At 42.0% G+C, this 23407-nt stretch overlaps 1 protein-coding gene across 1 annotated transcript in view; it reads right to left on the reverse strand.

Annotated features, from left to right (window-relative positions):
• Positions 1-23407, reverse strand: part of LOC136878619 (aminopeptidase N) — a 146403-nt gene that overhangs the window by 29570 nt on the left and 93426 nt on the right. The window contains exon 8 of the mRNA XM_067152095.2: positions 12535-12809. Within this exon, the coding sequence (XP_067008196.2) occupies positions 12535-12809 (275 nt within the window). The remainder of the gene's footprint in view (positions 1-12534; positions 12810-23407) is intronic.

Below are 23407 nucleotides of genomic sequence, written 5' to 3' on the forward strand. Positions count from 1 at the left end.
GTCAATGGTCTCATGTATCCTAGTGTGGTGCAAGGTGTTTCCAGATGCTGTCCACAATCCCACACCTTACTACTACTGTTCTTTCTTATTTCTCTCACTAAAATCATACGCATCAATTGGCTGCATTTTTCTGCATATCGTCGTAGTTACGAAGTTATATAATACCGAATACATTCTCCAAGTATCTTTTTCTGACTATAACTTGTTTTCATATAACATTAGACTTATTCTTTCTTATAACATTTTGATTTTATTTTATTTATGTATTTATTTATTCTTGGTGGAGCTCGGACTGTCCGTCTCCTTGGCTGAATGGTCAGAGTAGTGGCCTTTGGTTCAGAAGATCCCAGGTTCGATTGCAGACTGGGCCCAGACTTTTAACCGTATATGATTAAGGTCTCTGGCTCGTGAACCGGGCGTTTATGTTCGCCTCCATACACATCAGTCTCCATCTACACACAACACATCACACTACAAACCACGACAGACACCCTCCACATATGGTATGTGTCAGGAAGGCCACCTGACCGTAACATCGTGCCAGATCCACACAAAGTGCCGACCTCAAGAAACTGGAAGCAAGTCGGGAAGAAGAAGATCGAACTTTGCACATTTAGTAAGATATTTAAACAGTCGATTAAACCAGAAATGACAGAGAAGTTATGAGACTGGTGAAGAAAATTAAAGAAAAGTGAATAGAAAGAGAGATGAAGCATGTAACAAATAGCGAGGAAACGCACGAGGAGATATTCCGCACTCTGTGGCATAGTCTAGGAAAAACATTGAAATCTGTGTAACCTTATTTACTACTGCTACCACGAGACAAATCTTTGGAGGAATGGGATGTAAAGGTTTCCAGTACCCGTAATCTCGGCAGAGAATAGGATAGAGTGATTTTCTCTATGTCCAGCCTTTGTTCCTAAGAATTAATTTGGTAGTGCTGTCCAAGTGAACCCCAGGGTCATGTGCCTCTCCAGAAGTGGAAATCTCGTTTCTAATTTTTTCGAGTTCATGGCGAGAAAAAGCACATGATGTTTTAGTTGCATTATTTATAACATTTCGTTGTTTGCAAACTATTTAACATTTTGAATTGTTACTAACTGCATTTATGAGTAAAGAGTGTCCACCTCTGTAGAGTAAGTTAGCTATATTAGGTGCTATTCTCGGAGATCCGGGCTCGATTCCCGATACGGCCAAAGATATAAAAATGCCGGGACTTGGACACGGACTTTCTCTGTGGGTCAGTGGCGAAGTGTTGGTCTCTAGGACCCAAGAGCGTGGGTTCAGTCAAAAACTCGGGTCTTTGAAGGGCGGATAAAAGTCCACTCGTCATTCCACGTCGTATGGTGACAGCATGGAAATGATATCCGCAGATACGTACAATCGCTGTTTACCCGTCGAATTTAATTCAAACACAGACATGTATCTTTTACGAGAAATCCGTTTCTCTCTGATCTGGTAAAGTGGAACGTCAAAATGAACAATCTAAAAGGCATCAGATCAAATTGTCTGAACGTGGTAGCTGAGGTCAGTTACACCGTTATATAGTCTTCTTATTATTACTATTCTCTTTCTTCCGCTTTTCCCACAGTTTGTGGGTTCGCGGTGCGAACTGTGTCGCACATGTGAATTTGGCCATGTTTTACTGACGGAAGCCCTTCCAGACGCCAACCCTATCTGGAGGGATGTAATCACTATTGCATATTTCTGTGTGGTGGTTGGTAGTGTAGTGTGTTGTCTAACTGTAAAGAGGAGAGTGTTGGGACAAGCACGAACAACCAATCCCCGAGCCAGAAGAATTAATCACATATAATTAAAATCCACGAACCCGGAACTCTCTGAACCGAAGGCCTCAGCGCTGACCATTCAGTCAAGCAGTTGGACATATTGGTATATAGTGTAACTGTTCAAATCCTGTTACACACATTCCTCTGTATTATTATTATTATTATTATTATTATTATTATTATTATTATTATTATTATTATTATTATTATTATTTTATCTGTATTACTATTATTATTTTTTATTCAATTCTATCATCTAGTTTCGCTATTTATTGATTAATTATAGCTTGTTTAATTTTATTGCATTTATTATGTATTATGTGTATATGTTAGCATTAAGAAAATGTAGTGTGAATGATTTGCTGCCTAATATAAGATATTTTTTATTTTATGAAACAACTTTAAGACATTGCATTACATTGTGCAATGATGTCGTATTTTCTGTCGAGTCATGCTTTATACCCCACGCGTCATCGTCTGCATGAGATAATGGAGGGAGTTTTGGGCTGCCTGAGGCTACTACAACACAATCTGTAATACTTTGGAGCTTGATTTGAGTGTCATGGATTGTTTTAACCATGACATGGGTGTAATACCATGTGACAATTAGTATCTATATAACGAGCAGTCTCCTATAGCAGCCAATCAGTTGGATACAGAGCCTTGCCATCAGGAGTTTTACTGAGATGGTAGTGACATGGATACGTAGTCGTCAGTGACCAAATGGATTAAATGTTCGGAGTGTGTTTCGTCGTGTACCTGTTCGGTCGAGTTCTTGTGTCACTTCGGTGACAGCCGAATATTAAGTCTTCGTAATGCAGACTAACAATTCAGAGAATTAAGTTTAAAGTTGACTGTGCAGTGTGATTATATTTTCAAGCCATGCTATATCTTGCTCGTGAAGCTAAAAGGATACGTCATCAAATTAGGTTTGAGATACCTACACCTGATGCCAATTCTAAGGAATACGTCATAATAACACTCAAAGTGTTCAAGGTACTGTTAAGTGAAACAGTGAGAGATAACTTTCTTGTACAGCTTTTAAATGCCCGGTCAAGAGGATTTCAAATTTAATGCCTCGAGTTTCTTTCCGTTGTAATTTCAGTGTTTTATATTGTCATTCAAATTATCGCAGCAAATCTCACCATTTAAATTCAAAATTTAAAGAATATATTTTGTTTTGTGTCAAATGCAATTAATTGTTTTATTTCAATTTCAGATAATCTCAAATTTTAGTTGGGAAACCAAACGTCAATGTACTTTTCCCAGAACCTCTATGTAATGCTGTCAAAGTAAGGTCATTCTATTATCGTTACAATTATTTGTAGCTGGTGCCCATGTGTAAGTAATCAGGTAAGTACAAGGAGAGACCAGATAGTCCGACGATTGAGTGTTTTATTTCATGCAGATTAAATGTGATTAGAGTAGGTACAACCAGAATAGGAGAGATTATAATACACTAATAATCCATACCAAGTTGTTGGTAATCCATTATTACGAGAGAAGAGAATACTTAATTAATTCATTCATTCATTCACTTCCAACTCATATGCCACGGTGGAGTTATAGTCACAGTTGATGTGCAACTCCTCCGAAGGAGGTACACAAAGGTTTCCGAAAGTTGGGACTACCAACCTAATTTAGGTCATTTTTCCCATGTTAACGGAAGAATAATTGCTTGTTGCAAATAGTTTAGGTATAAACACGATTTACGACAGTATTGTTTTGTATATTTGAGGGAGAAGAGATTTTTATTATCCTCTGAGTTGGAGAAGACACTAATTTCTTGCTTGCAGAGTTTGGTGAGATAGTTTTAGTATGTACCATGTAAATACTTCCTCTAGTTAACAGTAATTATCCAGAATATAACATTGTTTCAAAGTAATTTTCACATTAATAATATGTAAATACTACTATAATACGTATAACAGATATACGTAGTACAGTCATTAAGTTCTGACACTTGACGCCTGGGGGATAGGCAGTCGCACGACTATGTGTGTTGCACATGATGCCGCATTACACGGTGTACACCTACACAGAACCAAGACCCCACACCGCTGGCTGCGCAGAAGCGTGTGACTGGGGAAGACACGTCCATGCGCGTACCGCCATGTTGCGGGCGCTCCTCAGCTTGACGCGGAAATCGTATGGAATTCATGCTTTAACTTACATTTCGCACACATGAAAACATTCGCCTTATAAAATTAATGACAGCCTACACCAACTACCGTACACACGCAATAAATATACATAACATCAAGACTGTGTTAATATTAAAATATACTTCTGTATAAGAACTGAACAATCTACACAAATCATTTGGGTACCGGTAGCCTATAGGTGGCGCACATAAAAAAAGAAACTTTTGGCAGACTGAATAAGAAGACTGAAAAATACACTACTACAAAAATACACTAGCGGTGCCTCGAAAATGATCATGTCGCTCACTTTAATATAAGGGCCATGTTTGTAACTGATGTGTTTGAACATTGTACGTATGGCAAGAAGGCCAGACTCAAAGGACGAGAATCACGTGGCAATCTGTCTCTTGAGAAGCCTAGGATCAACAATTATTTAGCTTTATTGAAAATATGAAGACACGTTCAAAAAGCGGTCTATACAACTTAAGTATGATTACATATCGTGAGATAAAAATTACCTGATTCTTAGCAGACTGGAGAACACACAAATTAAATATTTACAAACTCCTGTACCGATAACAATAATCTTCAATATCAACAAAAAAGGAAACCTGTCAAATAAAATATTTCTATGAAAGGTATAAAGCTTATGATTCCTCTCAAATAAGTCATTGTAGCAAATTTTACTCAGTTATCTGGACAGATTGTTTAAAAAGTACATGACTGCAGAAATTTTTCTAAAACAATCAGATACATTTTTTATCATTTTCTGAATATGAAATGCCGGCTCTGCGGTGTAGGGGTAGCGTGTCTACTTCTTACCCGGAGGCTCCGGGTTCAATCCCCGGCCAGGTCAGAGATTTGTACCTGGATCTGAGTGCTGATTTGAGGTCCACTCAGCATACGTGATTACAATTGCGGAGCTATCTGACGGTGACATAACGGCCGAGAGAATTCGCCGTGCTGACCACATGACACCTCGTAATCTGCAGGCCTTCAAGCTGACCAGTGGTCGCTTGGTAGGCCATGGCCTTTCGGGCCTGTTGTGCCATGAGGTTTGGTTTGGTCTGGATATGAAATAACGAAATTGTATCAGTAGAAGTTAAATTATCATGTTTGTGTGATTTGGATTTAGGTAAATGCTGCCTGACATTCGTTACACTGGTGCTAGTTTTCTATTGTGTATTTCGTAAAATGAAATTAATGTCTAGAGTTAGTTTGAGTTTCTCTGCGTGGTTTAGTTTTTATTTTTTTTATTTTACAATTTGCTTTACGTCGCACCGGCACAGATAGGTCTCATGGGGACGATGGGATAGGAAAGACCCAGGAATGGGAAGGAAGAGCACGTGGCCTTAATTAAAACTACAGTCCCCAGCATTTGCCTGGTGTGAAAATGGGAAGCCACGAAAAACCATCTTCAGGGTTGCCGACAGTGGGTTCCAACCCACTATATTACTGATGGAAGCTCACAGCTGCGCGGTCCTAACCGCACGGCCAACTCGCTCGGTTAGGCTTAAGTAAGAATGTTATCATTTAAGATGTAAAGCCCTCCTCATAATATTATCTTCTTAAATATTACTGCTTTTACAAACTCATTCTGAATTAATATTATCTGAGCACATAAAAATTGAAAGTGCGTTCTAATTTTTCTCTAATATGAGCACCATGATTTACACCAGAAAGAAAATAAAATGAAATTGAAAGTAAAGCACTTGCAAACAAAAAAAGATCAATATCATAGTGAAAGGTTAATTTGATTAGCGTTTTCTAACGCAGACTAGGATTGACAAGATTGTAATGAGCTTTGTTCAGACTTTATATTGTCAGATTTTTCTGGAATAGCGTATTAACAATTGTATTCTTTTATTATAAAGCAAGTGGAAAAAAATTGGAGAAATTAAGACATACGATACTAATAAGTCAATTTTCAGTTAATTGATCATTTGAAGCAATACCTTACCCTAATATTGGAAGGTTTTATCAAGTTGTATCAATCATATCTTAAGGATTCTAGGCCCAGATTTATCAAATTTGTAATACCGCTACACAGTTTGTGTGAAAAATATGTAGTCCGTTTCAGAACAGCGTTTTAGTTCTAAACAATTATTCCCAATGAACTGGAAAAAGGCAAACAAGAAAAAGAAGCCTAAATATTCTAAATTGCACGTCCATGCGTTCTCTGAATCAACCACCCTATAACCTGTTTAGTTCTCGATTATGGTAAATGAAAGTTATTTTTTAACAGTTCAATGTCTACTCACATGTGAAAAGAAATACCAGATCCCTTCTAATAGCAGTCCGTACAAATGAAGGCTGCACACGAATTCGCCCTCGCGAATATCTTTCCATTCCACAGGTAATGCCTAACTTTAGGCCTAATATTGCCGATCAATTTAACTAACGTAATGTATCAGCTCCCACATTCCTTGAAAAAATTTGACAATATATTATCACTCCGTCACATATAACACCAAACTAGATCCACTAACAGGCATGATTCCAATCGAAAATATGCAAGGGTCTGTAAACATTACCACGTGCTAGCCATGCATTCGAATCTGAAGCGCCCGCAACATGGCGATGCGCGAAAGTGTTCAATATTCCGCTTAGCATCAGCGCGCTCTGTGAGTCTAGATAAGTAATATTAAAGTCTTTGCACAGAACCACATCCACCCTCAAAATAGTCGCCGTTGGCCGTTATGCACGTTTTCCAACGTTGGTATAGCTGCTGGAAGCACCGCTGAAAGGAAACACTATGTTTCGTTTCTAGTTATTATCCGGTTGAGAAACGTCGGATCGTCGTCAGCACTGCTGATGAGGTCACCACAAATCGTCGTGCGATCATCACGTTGGTCTTACGACAGGATTCGTGGCACACTGTGTTGGGTAACACGGGACACGTTGAGGTCATCCGTCAGAATTTTGTGGCAAGTACCATGGCTGACCTCTATTGCTGCTCCGAGATCGTCTACCGATTGGGAGCGGTTAGCACGCACCAACGTTGCAACTTCTTGGACCTTGCCTTCCGTTCGAACTGTTTGTGGCCGACCAGTATGCACATGATCTTACAAACTGCCCCGTCCTTGCACAAAACGTCGGTGTCACCTAAACACAACACTGCGACTTAATGCGTCCTCACCGTAAACCTGCTATATCATTTCAAACGTTTCGGCAGCGGTTTTGCCTAATTTCTGGCAGAACTTGATGTTTGCCCCTTGCTGAAACTGTGACAAGTCAAGTTCCGACGGGCGCATTAAAATCACCGTCACAACAACGACCGTACGTCTGCTTCCAGTGCATGCACTCAACTGTCTCTTGCAAGGACGAGAGACTAACTGACATGGTCCCATACCACGGCGCTACTATGTGCTATAGTCCACCACAGCGCCATCATGCGGCCAGTCTCAGAACGTTAGATACCCACTTTAAATCCATAGCTAATTAATCATATTACTATACTAGCAAATGTACCCATGCTTCGCTACGGTATTCTACATTGTATGCGGATATCGAAGTAAATTACTATACATGCAGTGAATAAGATTTTTAAATTGCATATCTCTTAGCGTTATCCGAGAAACAGCATGGAGAGGTCCCCATACGTTGTTTCTAATGTAAAGTGTGAATTGAGGAGTAGTGATGATAACGGTAGGTTCACTTGCCTACTGCCAATCTCAATCGAGTTGGGAAGTTTACATAATAATGGCAGGCCTAATTGCCTAATGCGCGGTCACAATCAATTTGGAAATTTTTCGTTAAAATCGCAGGCCCCCTTTCATATTTCGAGACGGATTACAGTTGAGGAGTTTTCATTATAATGGCAGGCAACTTCCGTACTGCCAGTCAAAATTGAGTTGCGCTGTTATCATTATAACGATAGGCCCCTTTTCCTAATGCCAGCCAGCTTACTGCCAGTCACACCGAGTTGGTGAGTTTCCATTAAAATAGCAGGCCACTATGCCTACTGCCAGTCATATTTTAGATGAATACTTTTGTTCATAATGGCCGGCACCCTTGCCCACAGCCAAATACAATCCGGCAGTGGTGTTTTGAACAAAATTTCATGCTCTCTTGCCTTCCGCAAGTGAAATCGAGGAGGAAAATATTCTTTATAATGGTGGGCCCTCCTTACTAATGACACTTACACAGGAGTTGGAAAAGGACTCCGTACCTACTGCCATCAAAGTCGATGTGCGGGGTACTGGTTACAATAGCAGACACACCCTTTCTTGATCGCTACAAATCGACATCAATATACCTATACATATCTACATACAAAAGTATATGCTTGTTTAAAATATTGCAGACTTTCATTTACAGGTTAACTGCTGCTAAACGGTACGTCATATCGAAAAACAGATTGTACCATAAGGCGCCGTATTTAGTGGTCTAAATGGCTGGTCCTACGACAATTTTTCGTATCCCATCTATTTATGGGTAAGATTGAGTTAAAAACGTTGAATAGGGTGAAATTTGTGACAGCTGCAAACCTAGCATTTGACTCACATATGTCTACTGTGTGGCCAATGATCGTGTAGAATTTGATGATTCTATCTTTCCTATAGGTGATTCAAAGTATGAATTATGCGTGTAAAAAGTGCAAAATTGCCTTACAATTGAGAAATAGAGACAAATCTAACATATAAAGGGTAGAGATACGACAAAACATCATAGGACCAAAGTTGTAGATCACTCCAATTTGAACAGAGATAGTGCCATCCCTTTTTGTGATAGGACTTACCATTGAGCCACGAATAACCTCGAAACGAAGGTCTTCACCATCATTAGAATGGCCTCGATATTTCGATATTCTTCGAGGATAAGAAGTGAAAAATTTAAAGATCTTTGAAGTTTTCCGTCGGTTACAGGCTAAAACGAATAAGTTTGCCAAATTTCAATTTTCTACCTCGTCTGGCAGATTGTATCGCAATCTAGATTTTGGGGGAGGGGGGTAAAAATGAGGAGTTTTAGGAAACTAAAGCTAAAAAAATATACAGATGGTCATTGTTACCTTTTGAACGGATAACTGTACGAAAATCTCGCCAAAATAGTCAATTTACAGATACACAGTCGTTACGATTTTATTTATATAGATAGATAAGGTATCTGCTCCACCCACAACACCTATGTGCTGGTCCTATGTCTGCTGGACTTAGCCTGAAAAACCGACCGTTCATGATATCTCCCTTATTTATCCTCCTATCGAAATGATGCACATGAGAAGAAAGTTTTAGAAATTGATTTCCATTAAGGATGGTAGATTCCCATTAATGTCGTATGTTCATATTTTGCGAGAGTGCAAAATCATGGTTCCGGTTTCGGATAAACCCCCAGTAAATTTAGGTATTCAGAAATAATATTGGCCCTGAAACCTACCCAAGGACAGGTGTATTGTAAATATCAATTCTTGGTAGAAATATATTAAGTAGTTTTCAAGTTATAAGAACCAAGACAAATAAACAGACGAACAGACAAACCGACAAACAGACACCAAAGCTAAAAAGTATGTGGATGGTCATTATTACACCTGAAACGGATAACTGTAGGGAAATTTCGCCAAAATGGTCAATTTATAGACACACGGTCGTTACGATTTCATTTATATAGATATACAGCATGATTCAGCTGCCCCTTCCAACGTAGTTTTATGCAACCCACAATATTCATTCCGTCCTGGAAACATCTGCCCTGCCGGTATGCTCAGACAACACAACCGGATATCTTGGTATTTACCGCCTCACTATGAGAGGACGCCGTAATGTTATACTCGTACTAAACACTGGAAGATATGAGTGTGCCTTCTAGATCATGACATGCCGGCGAAACACTAATTTGATATTGGGACTGCAGTAAACCTAATACTAGCTATAAGCTGCCTATTGCGCCGTGTGGAACCGTAGTGTAGTAGGTAAAGGCGTGGCGGAGCGGGCTTGCATGTAAGGTAGGAGGATTGAGTCCGGGGCGAAGATTACAAATGTTTGAAAAATTTGTTTCATACGTACCGCACGCAATGTAAGTTCAATACCCGCTTCCATGCAAATTGTGTGTGAATGAATATGTTTGTGGCCCTAAGAAGGGCCGATTAGTTAGCAGGCCGGACACATACAGACCTGAAATAATAGGAACACAACTGCCTGACAATGTTTTATCGCAGCAAATGCTCGATGTGATGACCGTGTTGGTTTATGCACATTCGGACTGGGTGTCCAATAGATCATCTTGCGCGCTGAAGCTTTCCAGGTGTAATTGCTCGTCAGGCGTCCGTGATGAGTTGCCGGAGATGGTCGGGGTTTTCCGGCACTTGAGTGTAAACGTTCCTCAAATGTCCCCACAAGAAGTCTAAAGGCGTTAAATCCGGTGATCTGGCGGGCCAAAAAACAGGGCCTCCTCGTCCTATCCATTTTCCTGGCAGTTCCACGTTCAGATGGTTACGGACGGGCAAAGTCGAACGTGGTGGAGCTCCATCGTGTTGCAACCACATCGCCAAACGATCGTGCAAGGGTACATCCTCCAGGAGCAGTGCGAGTTCCTGACGCAGAAAGTGCAGGTAGCCTGGGCCCGTTCAATGGCCCTCAGAGGAATAAGGTCCAATCAGGCGATCCCCCAAGATTCCACACCAAAAATTCACTCCCCATCGTACTTGATGGGCCGCCTGTCGCACCCAGTGAGGATTGTCCGGACTCCAATAGTGCATGTTGTGGCGATTGATGTTCCCATTACTGTGGATACGCGTGATTCGTCCGAGAACAAGATATGCGATACGAATGCTGTGTCATTGTCCAGTCTGCCTAATAGCCACCGACAAAACTCCATTCGAGCTTCGAAATCCCGCCCATGGAGCTCTTGGTGTAGCTCAAGATGGTATAGGTGAAACTTATGTCCATGTAGTATTCGCCAGACGGACTGGCTGGCTGGTGTTCACCTGTCATGCAATCGCCATTGTACTGATGTATGGATTATTAAAAGCTGCCTCTTGAACGGCCTCTTCTGTTTCACCCGATGTAACGGGCCTAACGCGGACTGGTGGCTTGTTGGAAATCACGCCTGTTGTCCTTAGGCGTCTTTCAGTACGGTGGAATGTGTCGGGATACCGTTCCTGGTACAGACGTAGTACCTCGCACGCGTTTTATCTTTCTTCCCCATAAATGAGAAGCATGACAACGCATTCCTCTGTGCAGAAATTACAATACATTCAGGCCCTTACCAGCGGAGTATGCGCAGGGCACAATATGAATAACAACGTCATTGTACTGTTTGAATTTGGCAAACGTGGGCCTGTGTTTACGTATTCTAACATCATACCGACGCAAAACATATTTGAACGATGCAGGATTCGAAATGCCGCTGCACATTTCGTTGGTTGTTAGGCGAACAACTAACCACATCCACTACGCTACACTACTCGAAACATACTCGTAGTACGACGAGAGCAGAGTACATAAGCAATCCGGTTCGGTTTTGAGACATTAATTACTGCACTGTTACCTGGTTTTATGCATTAATTCCCTCTTCATTACACCCGGTCACGAGGCACGACACATTAACATAGTTTCATGGTAAAAGGACGTTGCTACATGATCTCAAGCCGTCATGTTTTGCGGACGGATGATATAACATTTCGCTAGGGTTCATAATCGTGTGCCAAATGCGCTTACTGAACATTAGTACCATACAGTACGCCTGCAGGGAAATAGCACCCCTATAACCATGAGCACGTTAGTTGGGCTGCAGCAAACGATATTGGAAGGGGCTGCTGAATCACACGGTATATCAGAAACACACCATTCTCCACACTAAAAAACTCAGGCAAACTACCATTTCTCGCTGTAATACACACTAACAATTGCGGGGACACACATGTCCCTAAGTGTGATTAGCTGCCACCCCCGGAGGCACGGGTTCGATTCCCAGCTCTGCCACGAAATTTGAATAAGTGGTACGAGGGCTGGAACGGGGTCCACTCAGCCTCAGGAGGTCAAATGAGTAGAGGTGGGTTCGTTTCCCACCTCAGCCATCCTGGAAGTGGTTTTGCGTGGTTTCTAACTTCTCCTCCAGGCAAATGCCGGGATGGTACCTAACTTAAGGCCACGGCCGCTTCCTTCCCTCTTCCTTATCTATCCCTTCCAACCTTCCCATCCCCCACAAGGCCCCCGCACAGCATAGCAGGTGAGGCCGCCTGGGCGAGGTACTGGTCGTTCTCCCCAGTTGTATCCCCCGACCCAATGTCTCACGCTCCAGGATACTGCCCTTGAGGCGATAGAGGTGGGATCCCTCGCTGAGTCCGAGGGAAAAACCAACCCTGGAGGGTAAACAGATTAAGAAGAAGTATTATAGCAAATGTCCCTAGACACGTCCATGATAACATCATCATACGACGTAAACACCGGTAATGGACTGCACCCGTAGTATATCGCACAGAGTACACGTACACCAAACTGTTGATCATAATGTCTTAATCACATCGAATTAATCATCGACAACAAGAATGTATTTTCCTGACTACTTTCTACCTTCTGTCTGAAGTAAAAATGTGATAGTCTTATATTCCGAGAACGTGCTCAACGGAAGTTCGTTCAGTTAAGAATAGGGGAAGATTATCTCACCTGAAAATATGAGTAGTCCTTGTGACCCAGAAGTCTTCTATTCAGAAAGGACAGCCCATTGAGGCCTGAAAGCCATGGGATATAATCCTCTTCAACAGCCAAATATCCGGTGATGTTGAATGCTGTGGCATATGGGATGTATCCGGCTCTGGCCAGGTTCAGAGCATCATCAACCAGCTGAGCTCTATTCAAGAGGTGGATGTTAGCAGTTTCTTCGCGGAGAGCTGTCTGTAGCAGTTTCCAGTTATCTTCATCGTAATTGACCCTGTAGTATCCTAAAACATCACAAGAACTCGTGATATAACAATTGATTAGAATATTTCAAGTAAGATATGACTTGAGAAGAGATAAAAATTGCAATTTTTTTTCAATTTGCTTTACGTCGCACCGATACAGATATGTCTTATGGCGACGATGGGAGAGGAACGGCCTAGCAATTGGAAGGAAGCGTCCGTGGCCTTAATTAAGGTACAGCCCCAGCATTTGCCTGGTGTGAACATGGGAAACCACGGAAAACCATCTTCAGGGCTGCCGACAGATGGTTTTCCGTGGTTTGCCATTTCTGTGTCTGTGCGACATAAAACGAATTGAAAAAAATGGATATCTTAAAGTAGAAAATGAAACATTTGAGATAATGTACAAATATGTTACTTTAATTTTACTCAGATCGGGTCCATGTTTATGTTATTGGTGAACAACAGCCCATGTACAAGCATATGCATTAATAACGCAGGTATATGGAGTTATTCTTTGTTTAGACACGTTTTACGACACAATTTGTGAAAAGAACCAAATCACAGTTCAGTGGTTATAAGCCCATCAGCTCTATTTCTTTTTCTGAAGTATTCTTTACTCTCAGATCTGCCTATACAACTGCCTGTGCTCGTCAGTTGGTAGGTAAAGAATCATTGCCAACAGATTCATGCTCTTTTCTGCAATGATTACCCGATGTGGTGTTTGAGTATCCAATAACGTAGACCACACATCGTCCATTGTTCGATCATTCTTCAGCGCCATAGTGGTATTCCCTATTTTAATGTACACTAATTATATGCGTTTTTTCACAACAACACTGCCTAAATTATTAGCTTCATAGTAAATGCAATATGCTGAAGGAATATTCAGATTCTTAATGGTAATCAGCTGGTCAGTAACTATTTGGATATTTACCCTTAACTACCTCGCTCCTATGATAGGGACATCGTCTATAAAACATCATTGATTCAGAAGTTATGACCATTTTAGACTGTAGTGGTAATTCGTTCCCTGTTGTCTTCTAGCAAGTTGCCTCTACCTCACCTCTTGGAGCGCTGTAATCGAATCGGATGAAAAATATCTTCAGAGCTTCGCGACTGTATACAGTATATTAGACTGTGATTGATATAAACAAACTACAAATTATTATTTGAATTATATCACTCTTTCTTGAAACCTTCAAGCACTTCATATAACCCGCGTTCGATCTATAAGTCATACACATATATTCAGCAGCTTGTATCTCGAACCACCTGGCGTTCAAAAGGGTAGTTTATTTGAATCCTAACGCTGATAATAATAATAATAATAATAACAATTTCGTGTGGCTATTTCTAGCCGAGTGCAGCCCTTGTATGGCAGACCCCCCGATGAGGGTAGGCGGCATCTACCATGTGTAGGAAAATACATGTTATTCTGGTAGAGGATAGTGTTATGTGTGGTGTGTGAGTTGCAGGGATGTTGGGGACAGCACAACACCCAGCCTCCGGGCCATTGGAATTAAGCAATGAAGGTTAAAATCCACGACCCTGCCGGGAATCGAACCCGGGACCCTCTGAACCGAAGGCCAGTACGCTGACCATTCAGCCAACGAGTCGGACATCCTAACGCTGAATGGTTACATGGCCGAACGAGTTCGTATCGACTAACGAAGACGAATTTTTGGAGTAAAAGTTAATTCGCGCGGTCTGAAAAACCCGAGACGAACAGTTAAGAGTTAGAGAAATCTAACGCAGTTATTTGAATTACTTTGAATGGCTTCCGAACTTTACCATTCACGATTTTAAACAGATCACTTACAATGAAAGCTTTTAACTCTCGTTTCTGCAAGAGCATGGAGAATTACCACTGCTGCCAACTGGAATACGTCGTGTTTTCCGTATAAGGTACCCAAGTGTACTAAGCGCCCTTCATACAACATTCTGCTGGCCTCGTAGCACATTTATACGTACAAACCATCTTTTTCTTGGTTTTGGTTCTTTACAGCTTTATGCATTAAGATATCCAATTGTACTCCCCACCATCAGCCACCAAAGAAGTGTACACACTGTACAGGAATGAGAATAGGTATAAACATATTTTTTGAAAGAAAAACTTCACTGTTACAGAACTTACCATTTCCGCTCTATAGACAAAGGAATAATTTTATAGGTCTATCGTAGAACTATCTCATAGCGTAAAATCATCTTTCTCAAGCATGATGCAAAGCATCTATTGTAATGAAGTTTAGAGTTCACAAAGTCAAAAATAGAAATTATTGGCGCTATTAATCGTTCATTTATAACCCATTTTAGCGTGTCGGCGATTGTATTCCGTCAGAAGTAACCTGTTAGTAGTAACGTTCCCTTTCGATACTCAAATTGTATATAAGTTTCAAACTGTCTCCGGTTTTAACAGCTTGCATAAATCACTATAATTTTTAGAAGTAAATTTAGTTAAACATCTTAAATTTATCAGTGGTCGACCTATTCATTGGCGTAAATACTTTAATTGTAACTCAACAGTTTACATAAAACTCTTAAGAGGTAACCTATTATTATTATTATTATTATTATTAATAATAATAATAACAATAATACACAGTTCAAAATTAGAGGAACATGTTTTAGAACGTATGCCATGTTCCAAAAAACAACACCTCACACCCAGATATATTACCATCTAAACCTTTATTCTTTACCGTTGAAGCATAGAAAAGAACATCGATGGATTCGCTTTCATTTTCAGTAAATGTCCAAATAGGGGCGAAAATAAAATTATAACAGTTCTATAGGGTGGATTTTTATCACAGTTGGAGAGCTTCAGTATGGTGTATGTCCTCCACAAGCATTTATCACAGCTTGGCACCTACGTGGCATGCTCCTCCGTTTAAGTCGACGGAGTTCACGTTGCGGCATCAGGTCCCATTCTTCAATGAGAGCCTGTTCGAGGTCTTGGACAGTCTGTGGTGGAACAGGACGCCCACGAATACGTATGCCAAGCCTATCCCACACATGCTCGATGGGATTAAGGTCGGGCTCACTGCTGGCCATTCCATCCCTTGAATGTTCAGTTCTCGCAAGATGCGCCCTACATGAGCCGTGGCATTGTCGTGCATGAGTACGAATTCAGGCCAACACCGTATGCAGCAACCAACACATACTGAGCTGTATCTGCTCGATATTCCCCGTAGTGGTAAGATTACCACGGACGACGACAAGATCCGTACGGCCATCAATATTGATGCCACCCGACACCATCACAGAACCTTCTCCGAATCAGTCGCCTTCCTGGACAACATTTGGCATGTACTGCTCACCATGGCGTCTCCATACACGTTGATGTCCATCACGCTGTGTGAGGGGAAATCTGGACTCGTCTGTGAACAACACAGGTCTCCATTGGCGAAGTTGCCAGTTGACGTGGGTACGGGCAAACAGAAGGAGAGCTGCGCGATGTTGCTGCGTTAAACGGGGCACTCGAACAGGACGTTTAGGTGGTAAGGACACTTCTCTTATAACCTGTTCCTTACTGTTTGGTCAGACACCGTGACTTCAGTGACCCTCCTGAAGTCTTGTTGCTGTTCTCTGACGACGCTGCAACGCACAGATGGTCAGATATCGGTCATCCTGTGCGGTTGTCATGCGTCCACGACCTTGTCCAACCCTCCTTGTGAACTGGCCTGTCTCACTGTAGCGATTCCACCGCGTTGAATAACTGACGGAGAGACATTGAGATCGACGGCAACACGATCCTTCCTGGATCAAAGTGACCGCCCTTGCGACTTGAACCTCGTTAAGATGTCTCATAGGATGTGTTGGTTTATGTACAACGTGCTCAGATGACCGCAGTAGTCTGAGTATCTCACAACGACACACGGACACACCGCTATTCACTTTGTTTTGAGAGGTCACCTGACAAATTAATGCATCGCTACGCCTATAGATGGAGTATAACTTCAATTAGACATAGTCTGAGTAGCTAAGGTCTCGAGGTATGCCGTACGACCATTCGAACCCCATCTACCAAATTAACGTTCACATACCAGACGTTACAAAACATCATCCCCTAATTTTTTGAACTGTATAATAATAACCTTTCTTTCATCTTTCTTAATCCGTTTTACCTCCAGGGTTGGTTTTTCCTTCAGGCTCAGCGAGAAATGCCACCTCTACCGACTGAAGAGCAGTGTCCTGGAGCGTGAGACTTTGGTTCGTAGGGATACAACTGGTGAGGAGGGCCAGTACCTCGCCCAAGCTGCCTCACCTGCTTTGCTGAACAGGGGGCGTTATGGGGGATGGGAAGATTGGAAGGGATAGACAAGGAAGAAGGAAGCGGTTGTGGCCTTAAGTTGGGTACCATCCCAGCATGTTGATGGAGGAGAAGTGGGAAATCACGGAAAACCACTTCGAGGATGCATGAGGTGGGAATCGAACCGTCTCTACTCAGTTGACCTCCAGAGATTGAATGGACCCCGTTCCAGCCCTCGTACCACTTTTCAAATTTCGTGCCAAGCTGGGAATCGAATCCGTGCCTGCGGGGGTGGCAGCTAATCACCCTAACGACTACACCACAGAGGTGGACATAATAATAATAATAATAATAATAATAATAATAATAATAATAATAATAATAATAATAATAATAATACCTAACTAGTGGTTGTGGGGTTTTGGTCAAGTAGCTACCTGCTTACATTCGGGAGGCAGTGGGTTCGAACCCCACTATCGGCAGCCCTGAAGATGGTTTCCGTGGTTTCCCATTTTCACACCAGGCAAATGCCGAAGCTGTGCCTTAATTAAGGCCTCGGTGGCTTCCTTCCCTCCCGTAGCCCTTCCCTATGCTATCGTCGCTGTAAGACCTATCTGTGTTGGTTCAACGCAAAGCAAATTGAAAACAATATGATAATTCTGTATATCTACTCCATAGTTCCGTTTCCTGAAACGGAGGTGGGGATGAAGTGTTATGAAATTATATGATACGTTTTTACGGCCGGATGCACTTCCTGACGCCAACCACAGTTGAGGAGCTGATGAAGATTAAATGAATGATGAAAAATGGAATTGGGTAGGGAGGTGGAAGGAGTCGGCTGTGGCTTGTGAATAAGGAACCGTTGCGCCTTTTGACTGGAAATGAAAATGGGAAACCACAGAAAACCATTCTCAGGACAGCTGAAGCTACTCGTCTCCCCAATTAAAAGTTTGGCTCTATAGCCGTAGCGTGATGTCATGGGCGGCCATTCTGCTCGGTGTATAATAATAATAATAATAATAATAATAATAATTCTGCTTTCTTAATTTGTTTACCGTCCAGGGTTGTTTTTCCCCTCGGACTCAGCGAGGGATCCCACCTGTACCGCCTCAAGGGCAGTGTCCTGGAACGTGTGACTTTGGTTCGAAGGGATACAATTTGTAAGGAGGACCAGTACCTCGCACAGGGGGCCTCACCAGCTTTGCTGAACAGGGGCCATGCGGGAGAATGGGAAGACAGGAAGGGATAGGCAAGGAGGAGGGAAGGAAGCGGCCATGGCCTTAAGTAAGGTACCATCCCAGCATGTTGATGGAGGAGAAGTGGGAAACCACGGAAAACCACTTCGAGGATGCATGAGATGGGAACAGAACCCCTTTCTACTCATTTGACCTCCCGAGGCTGAATGCATCCCGTTCCAGCCCTCGTACCACTTTCCAAATTTCGTGGCAGAGCCGTAAATCGTACCCGGACATCCCCAGGTGGCAGCTAATCACGCTAACCACTACACCACAGAGGCGGCAATAATAATATGTTTAATTCTGTCCTGTTACTATACAGTGTGCCAACGGCCGTAGCCGTGTTGAAACACCGGATCTCGTGAGATCTCCGAACTTAAGCAACATTGGGCGTGGTCAGGAGTTGGATGGGTTGCCACGCGCTGTTGGTGTGGGGTAAGGGAATGGAGGAGCGGAAAGGAACTGGCCACCCTACCGCACGTAAACTCCGGCTCAGGAACACCTCTGCGGAGGTTCGGACCTGCCTTTGGGCAGAACAACCCTTACCTACCTACTATACAGTGTAGATTCTCGATATGACCCGACCTAAACCCACCCTTTTGATGGGCTTCTTGTCAGTTATCTTGATTTTATCTGCCAGGTATTTAAAATTAATCTATTTTTCCAGCTGCTCAAAATTTATTCATAAATTTGTCATATTTTAATTGACTGAAAATCACAGGACATTTTTTAACTATCTATTTTTTTTAATAAACTTGATTCGGCTTGTAAACTGATTAGTATACCAGGCAATATGTTCACTGGCATTTTCGAAGAGGGGGTGGGGGGGGGGTGAATAAAAAGTGGAGAGTATGTTGGAGTAAATCCGGCGCAGTTTGAGACCACAGAGGCTGTCAGGGCTATATTTTGAGTATCAGCCAGTCAATTGAAAAATACTACGAAAGAAATAGACAATCATGTTTATGTGTCATAAATCTAAAGAAGACATGGCAGAGTACGAAATGCAAATATGTTAGCCGTATTGGAGGATTGTGGAATTAAGGGTAGGTTATTACAGGCAATCAAAGGCATTTTTGTTGACAGTCGGGCCGCAATGAGAATTGATTGTATTAATGAATCCTTGGATGAAAATAGATTCACGTGTAAGACAAGGCTGTAATTTTCAACTTCGTTGTTTATAGTATTGTTACGCGCCCATGTGACTGTCAGTCCTACTGTAGTCCCTTTCGGTATTTCTTGGAAGGGATGAGTAAGTCAGGCTGCGGACGTTCCAACCAGTCCGAGGGCGTGTGCCAGCTTCTCATTGTATTGTGATTTTGTCTGGTGTCTGAGTGGGCTTTCTGGAGGGTGAAATTCGAATATTCCCATTCCGGAAGAGTCCCGAACGTTCTAGTATTGCATTACCTGGTAAATAGAAGGAAGCTAGCTGCGAACAAGAGGGATCACTGTCAGTGCCAGAGTGTTGAGGAAATATCGTCGTGGCGGGCTGTTGGAGTGCTGTTAGAGAGTTGTTCTTGTTGAGTGTACTGGAATCATTGTGTTGGAACAAAAAAGAAGCCTCCCCGCAGAATGTATTTTATTAATTAAATGCATCCGGGCGTTCCCTGGGCAAGGGACTAGGACATTTCCTAGACGGCTGATTCTCTCGCACCAGAAGCATCTTTTGTAAATATATTTCGTTCAGGCGACCACCTAGAATTTAACATGACACCAAGGAAATATCAAAGTAAGTCCTTTTCAGGACCGAAATTTACAATCATGTTTTTTAACATGGAAGTGCCATATTTACAAAACCTGAAACCTTTATTCTGTCAACGGCATTTACAATAGAGAAAAACGAAAACATACAACCTGTTTTCCAGTCATTGACCGGGTCAGGGATGTAATAAATGAAGCAGATATAGGCTATTAGTACGATGGGGTTGCCACTCCCAAAGTGATTTATTAATGACTGATAGATGCTATGAAATGAGAATGGAGAGTGTTGCTGGAATGAAAGATGACAGGGAAAACCGGAGTACCCGGAGAAAAACCTGTCCCACCTCCGCTTTGTCCAGCACAAATCTCACATGGAGTGACCGGGATTTGAACCACGGTATCCAGCGGTGAGAGGCCGACGCGCTGCCGTCTGAGCCACGGAAGCTCCCTTAGAATAGAGAATGAGATTGAAATTATAACAATTGAACTTTCCAACTGTACAGTTACATCGATCTACAAGCCTCCAGCCCCCCATTTCTCTTCCAAAGAACCAGTGAACTTTAGAAACCAGAAAGTGCTTCATAATATCTTTACACTCACGAAACATTCAAAACTTACCAGATTGATGTCAACCTTGTTGCAGAACCGCAGGTTTTTTGTTGACTTCTAAGAACAAAGAAGCAGATGGAGATCACAGAAAAATGGATTGTCCCAAGGAAGTGTACTGGCTCCATTGGTATTTAATATTTATACCAATGACCAACTACTCCGTAACAAAACAAGAAGTTTCATATATGCAGACGACCTTGCAGTATCCTGCCAGAGTGCAACTTTTGAAGAGGTAGAACTCACTCTTGACAGCGCTCTGAAGGAATTAGGTTAACCACCTAAAGCCGAATCCATCGAAATCTCTGCTTTGTGCTTTCCACCTCAAGAACAGAGAGGTATCAAGCAAATTAGATCTCTCCTGGAATGGAACCCCCTTGGGACATTCTTTCACCCCAAAGTACCTAGGGGTAATGCTGGACCGCTCCCTCACTTTCAGAAAACACTGTTCCAACTTCAAATACAAAGTCAGTGCCAGAAAGAACATCCTGAGGAAGCTAAGAGGTACAAACTGGGGTGCAAGGCCACAGGTTCTTAGAACCACTGCATTGGCTATGCGTTACTCTGCTGCAGAATACGCACCCCCTGTGTGGTATAGATCATCCCACGCCAAAACTGTGGACCCTGCCCTGAATGAAGCTTGTAGATTAATCACAGGATGCCTGAAACCTACCCCTGTTGAGAAGCTATATTGTCTTGCTGGCGTTGCACCTCCAAGCATTCATCGAGAAGTCGCTGCTGATCAAGAACGACTGAATGTTGAGAACGTTGAAGCTCACCCGCTGTTTGGTCATCAACAAACTCAATCTAGTCTGAAATCCAGGAAAAGCTTCCTCCAGATATCGAAGGCCTTGAAAGGACCACCAGACAAGGCAAGACTTTCCTTGTGGAAATCTAAGCGGCAAAAATGGATGGAGCCATGTGAACAACTTCCGGCTGGCTATGATGAAGACTGGAGTGTTTGGAGGTCCCTTAACCGATTAAGAACTGGTGTCGGCAGGGCTAAGTCTTCACTTAAGTTATGGGGCTTCACATCAGAGGACAGCAAGTGCGACTGCGGTGAAGAACAAACAGTGAACCATATGTATCAATGTCCTCTCTGACCATTTTCATGCTCAGAGCAATATTTAATGCTTGCTGATGACAACGCCCTAGGTGTGGCTCAGTTTTGGAAAAACACCATCTATATGTACAGTAAATTTGGTCAATTTCCTTTGTCTCTTAATGTTTGTAAATAGTTTTATTATTATTTTAATTTCAACTGTATGATTAAGTATGCTTCTGACACGAGTAAATATATAAATAAATTGTGTTGGAATCAATGTTGGTCGAGCTGTGTTATTGTCAACTGATACGTGTTGAGTTGTTCAGTATGTGAAACAGTCACGTTTATTGTGAGTTAATTGTTTTGAGTTGACTGTGCGAGTTATCCCCCTTGTCTGGAGACGAGTCAAGTGAACTATAGCCGCAAGTTGTGATAGTCAACAGGATCGTGTTCGAAAATCTCAGCACGTAGCTACTATGTGAAGCGAAGGAACTGGTTCATGCGTAATGAAGTAGAAGCTGTCAATCAGGATTACGTTCCAGGTGAAGACTGCCAAGCTAAACACTGCTGTGAGGACAGGACTGTTGTAAATAACCACTAATTAGTGAACTGTTGTAATACACTTTAAATGTAACTGGTTGTATATTTGTGTGTACTGATTGCGTCATTCTACATCAAACTAGGTCAATTAAACCGTGTTTTTATTCATAACAGTATTCATGGATCGTTTACTGAAACATTCAAAATGGCAGGGAGGGATTCCGCTGGGTGGAAATATAGTATGCAGTTTTACCTATACCGACATATTGAAAGTCTGCAATCTAATATCTTATGGCTTGCTGTAGTACGGGAGTGAAATCTGCGTGGACTCAGCATACTTCATTCATACGCTGATGGTAACGGACTTACGGACTTGAAAGTAGTGTGAATGATGGAATAAACTCGATGGATGAAGTTGTACGTATTAATCCACTTTGGTGTTAGGATCATGTTAGGCATATGGCGGAGGATAGGCACCTAGGAGAATAATGAACTCGGCCGTGGTGGATAGGAGAAGTAGAAGGAGACCAAGGTGACGATGGTTGGATGGTGGAACTAAACGAGGCCACAGACCAAGCTGTAAACAGAGGATTATGGAGGTGCTTAGTAAATTCACAGAGGCTTGGAGAATGAACGCTGACACGCATAACTGTCTGGAATGATGTATGTATGTATGTATGTATGTATGCATGCATGTATGTATGCATGCATGCATGCATGCATGTATGTATGTATGTATGTATGTATGTATGTATGTATGTGAGCATTTACATTTAAAGGTAACAAACTTAAAACATCATTTTGGATTAATTAAGACGATATTAAAATTACAATAAAATGGCTTCCAAACAAACCTTGTTGGCAACCGTTCAGGTAAACATTCACAAACCTAGACATCAGCAGTCTAGGTTTGCAATCTCGAGGTGGAAAATACATTTGTCTAGAAACCTACCAGCAAGACGAATTTACTGAAGAAGATGAATACATTGCCAGCAATGTTTGGATTGAACAATTCAGAAACTATCTTAATGTAACACAGAGCTTATAGTTTCGTAACAGCCACAGGAAATGTACTGTTGCACAAGAACTGCATACAAGTAAATGTCATTAAATTAACTTGAAGGGAAATGAAGGCAAGTTTCTGAGGCAGAGAGTTAACTGTGATGACTGAGCACCATGGATAAAGTAATGTCGTGGTTAGACGGTGTATCTTTTCTTGCTATTAGAGGTGTGCGGCAGAGGCAGACGGAAGCATGCAGCGCCG

The sequence above is a fragment of the Anabrus simplex genome, chromosome 1 (assembly GCF_040414725.1).
Source record: "Anabrus simplex isolate iqAnaSimp1 chromosome 1, ASM4041472v1, whole genome shotgun sequence".
Taxonomy (NCBI): domain Eukaryota; kingdom Metazoa; phylum Arthropoda; class Insecta; order Orthoptera; family Tettigoniidae; genus Anabrus; species Anabrus simplex.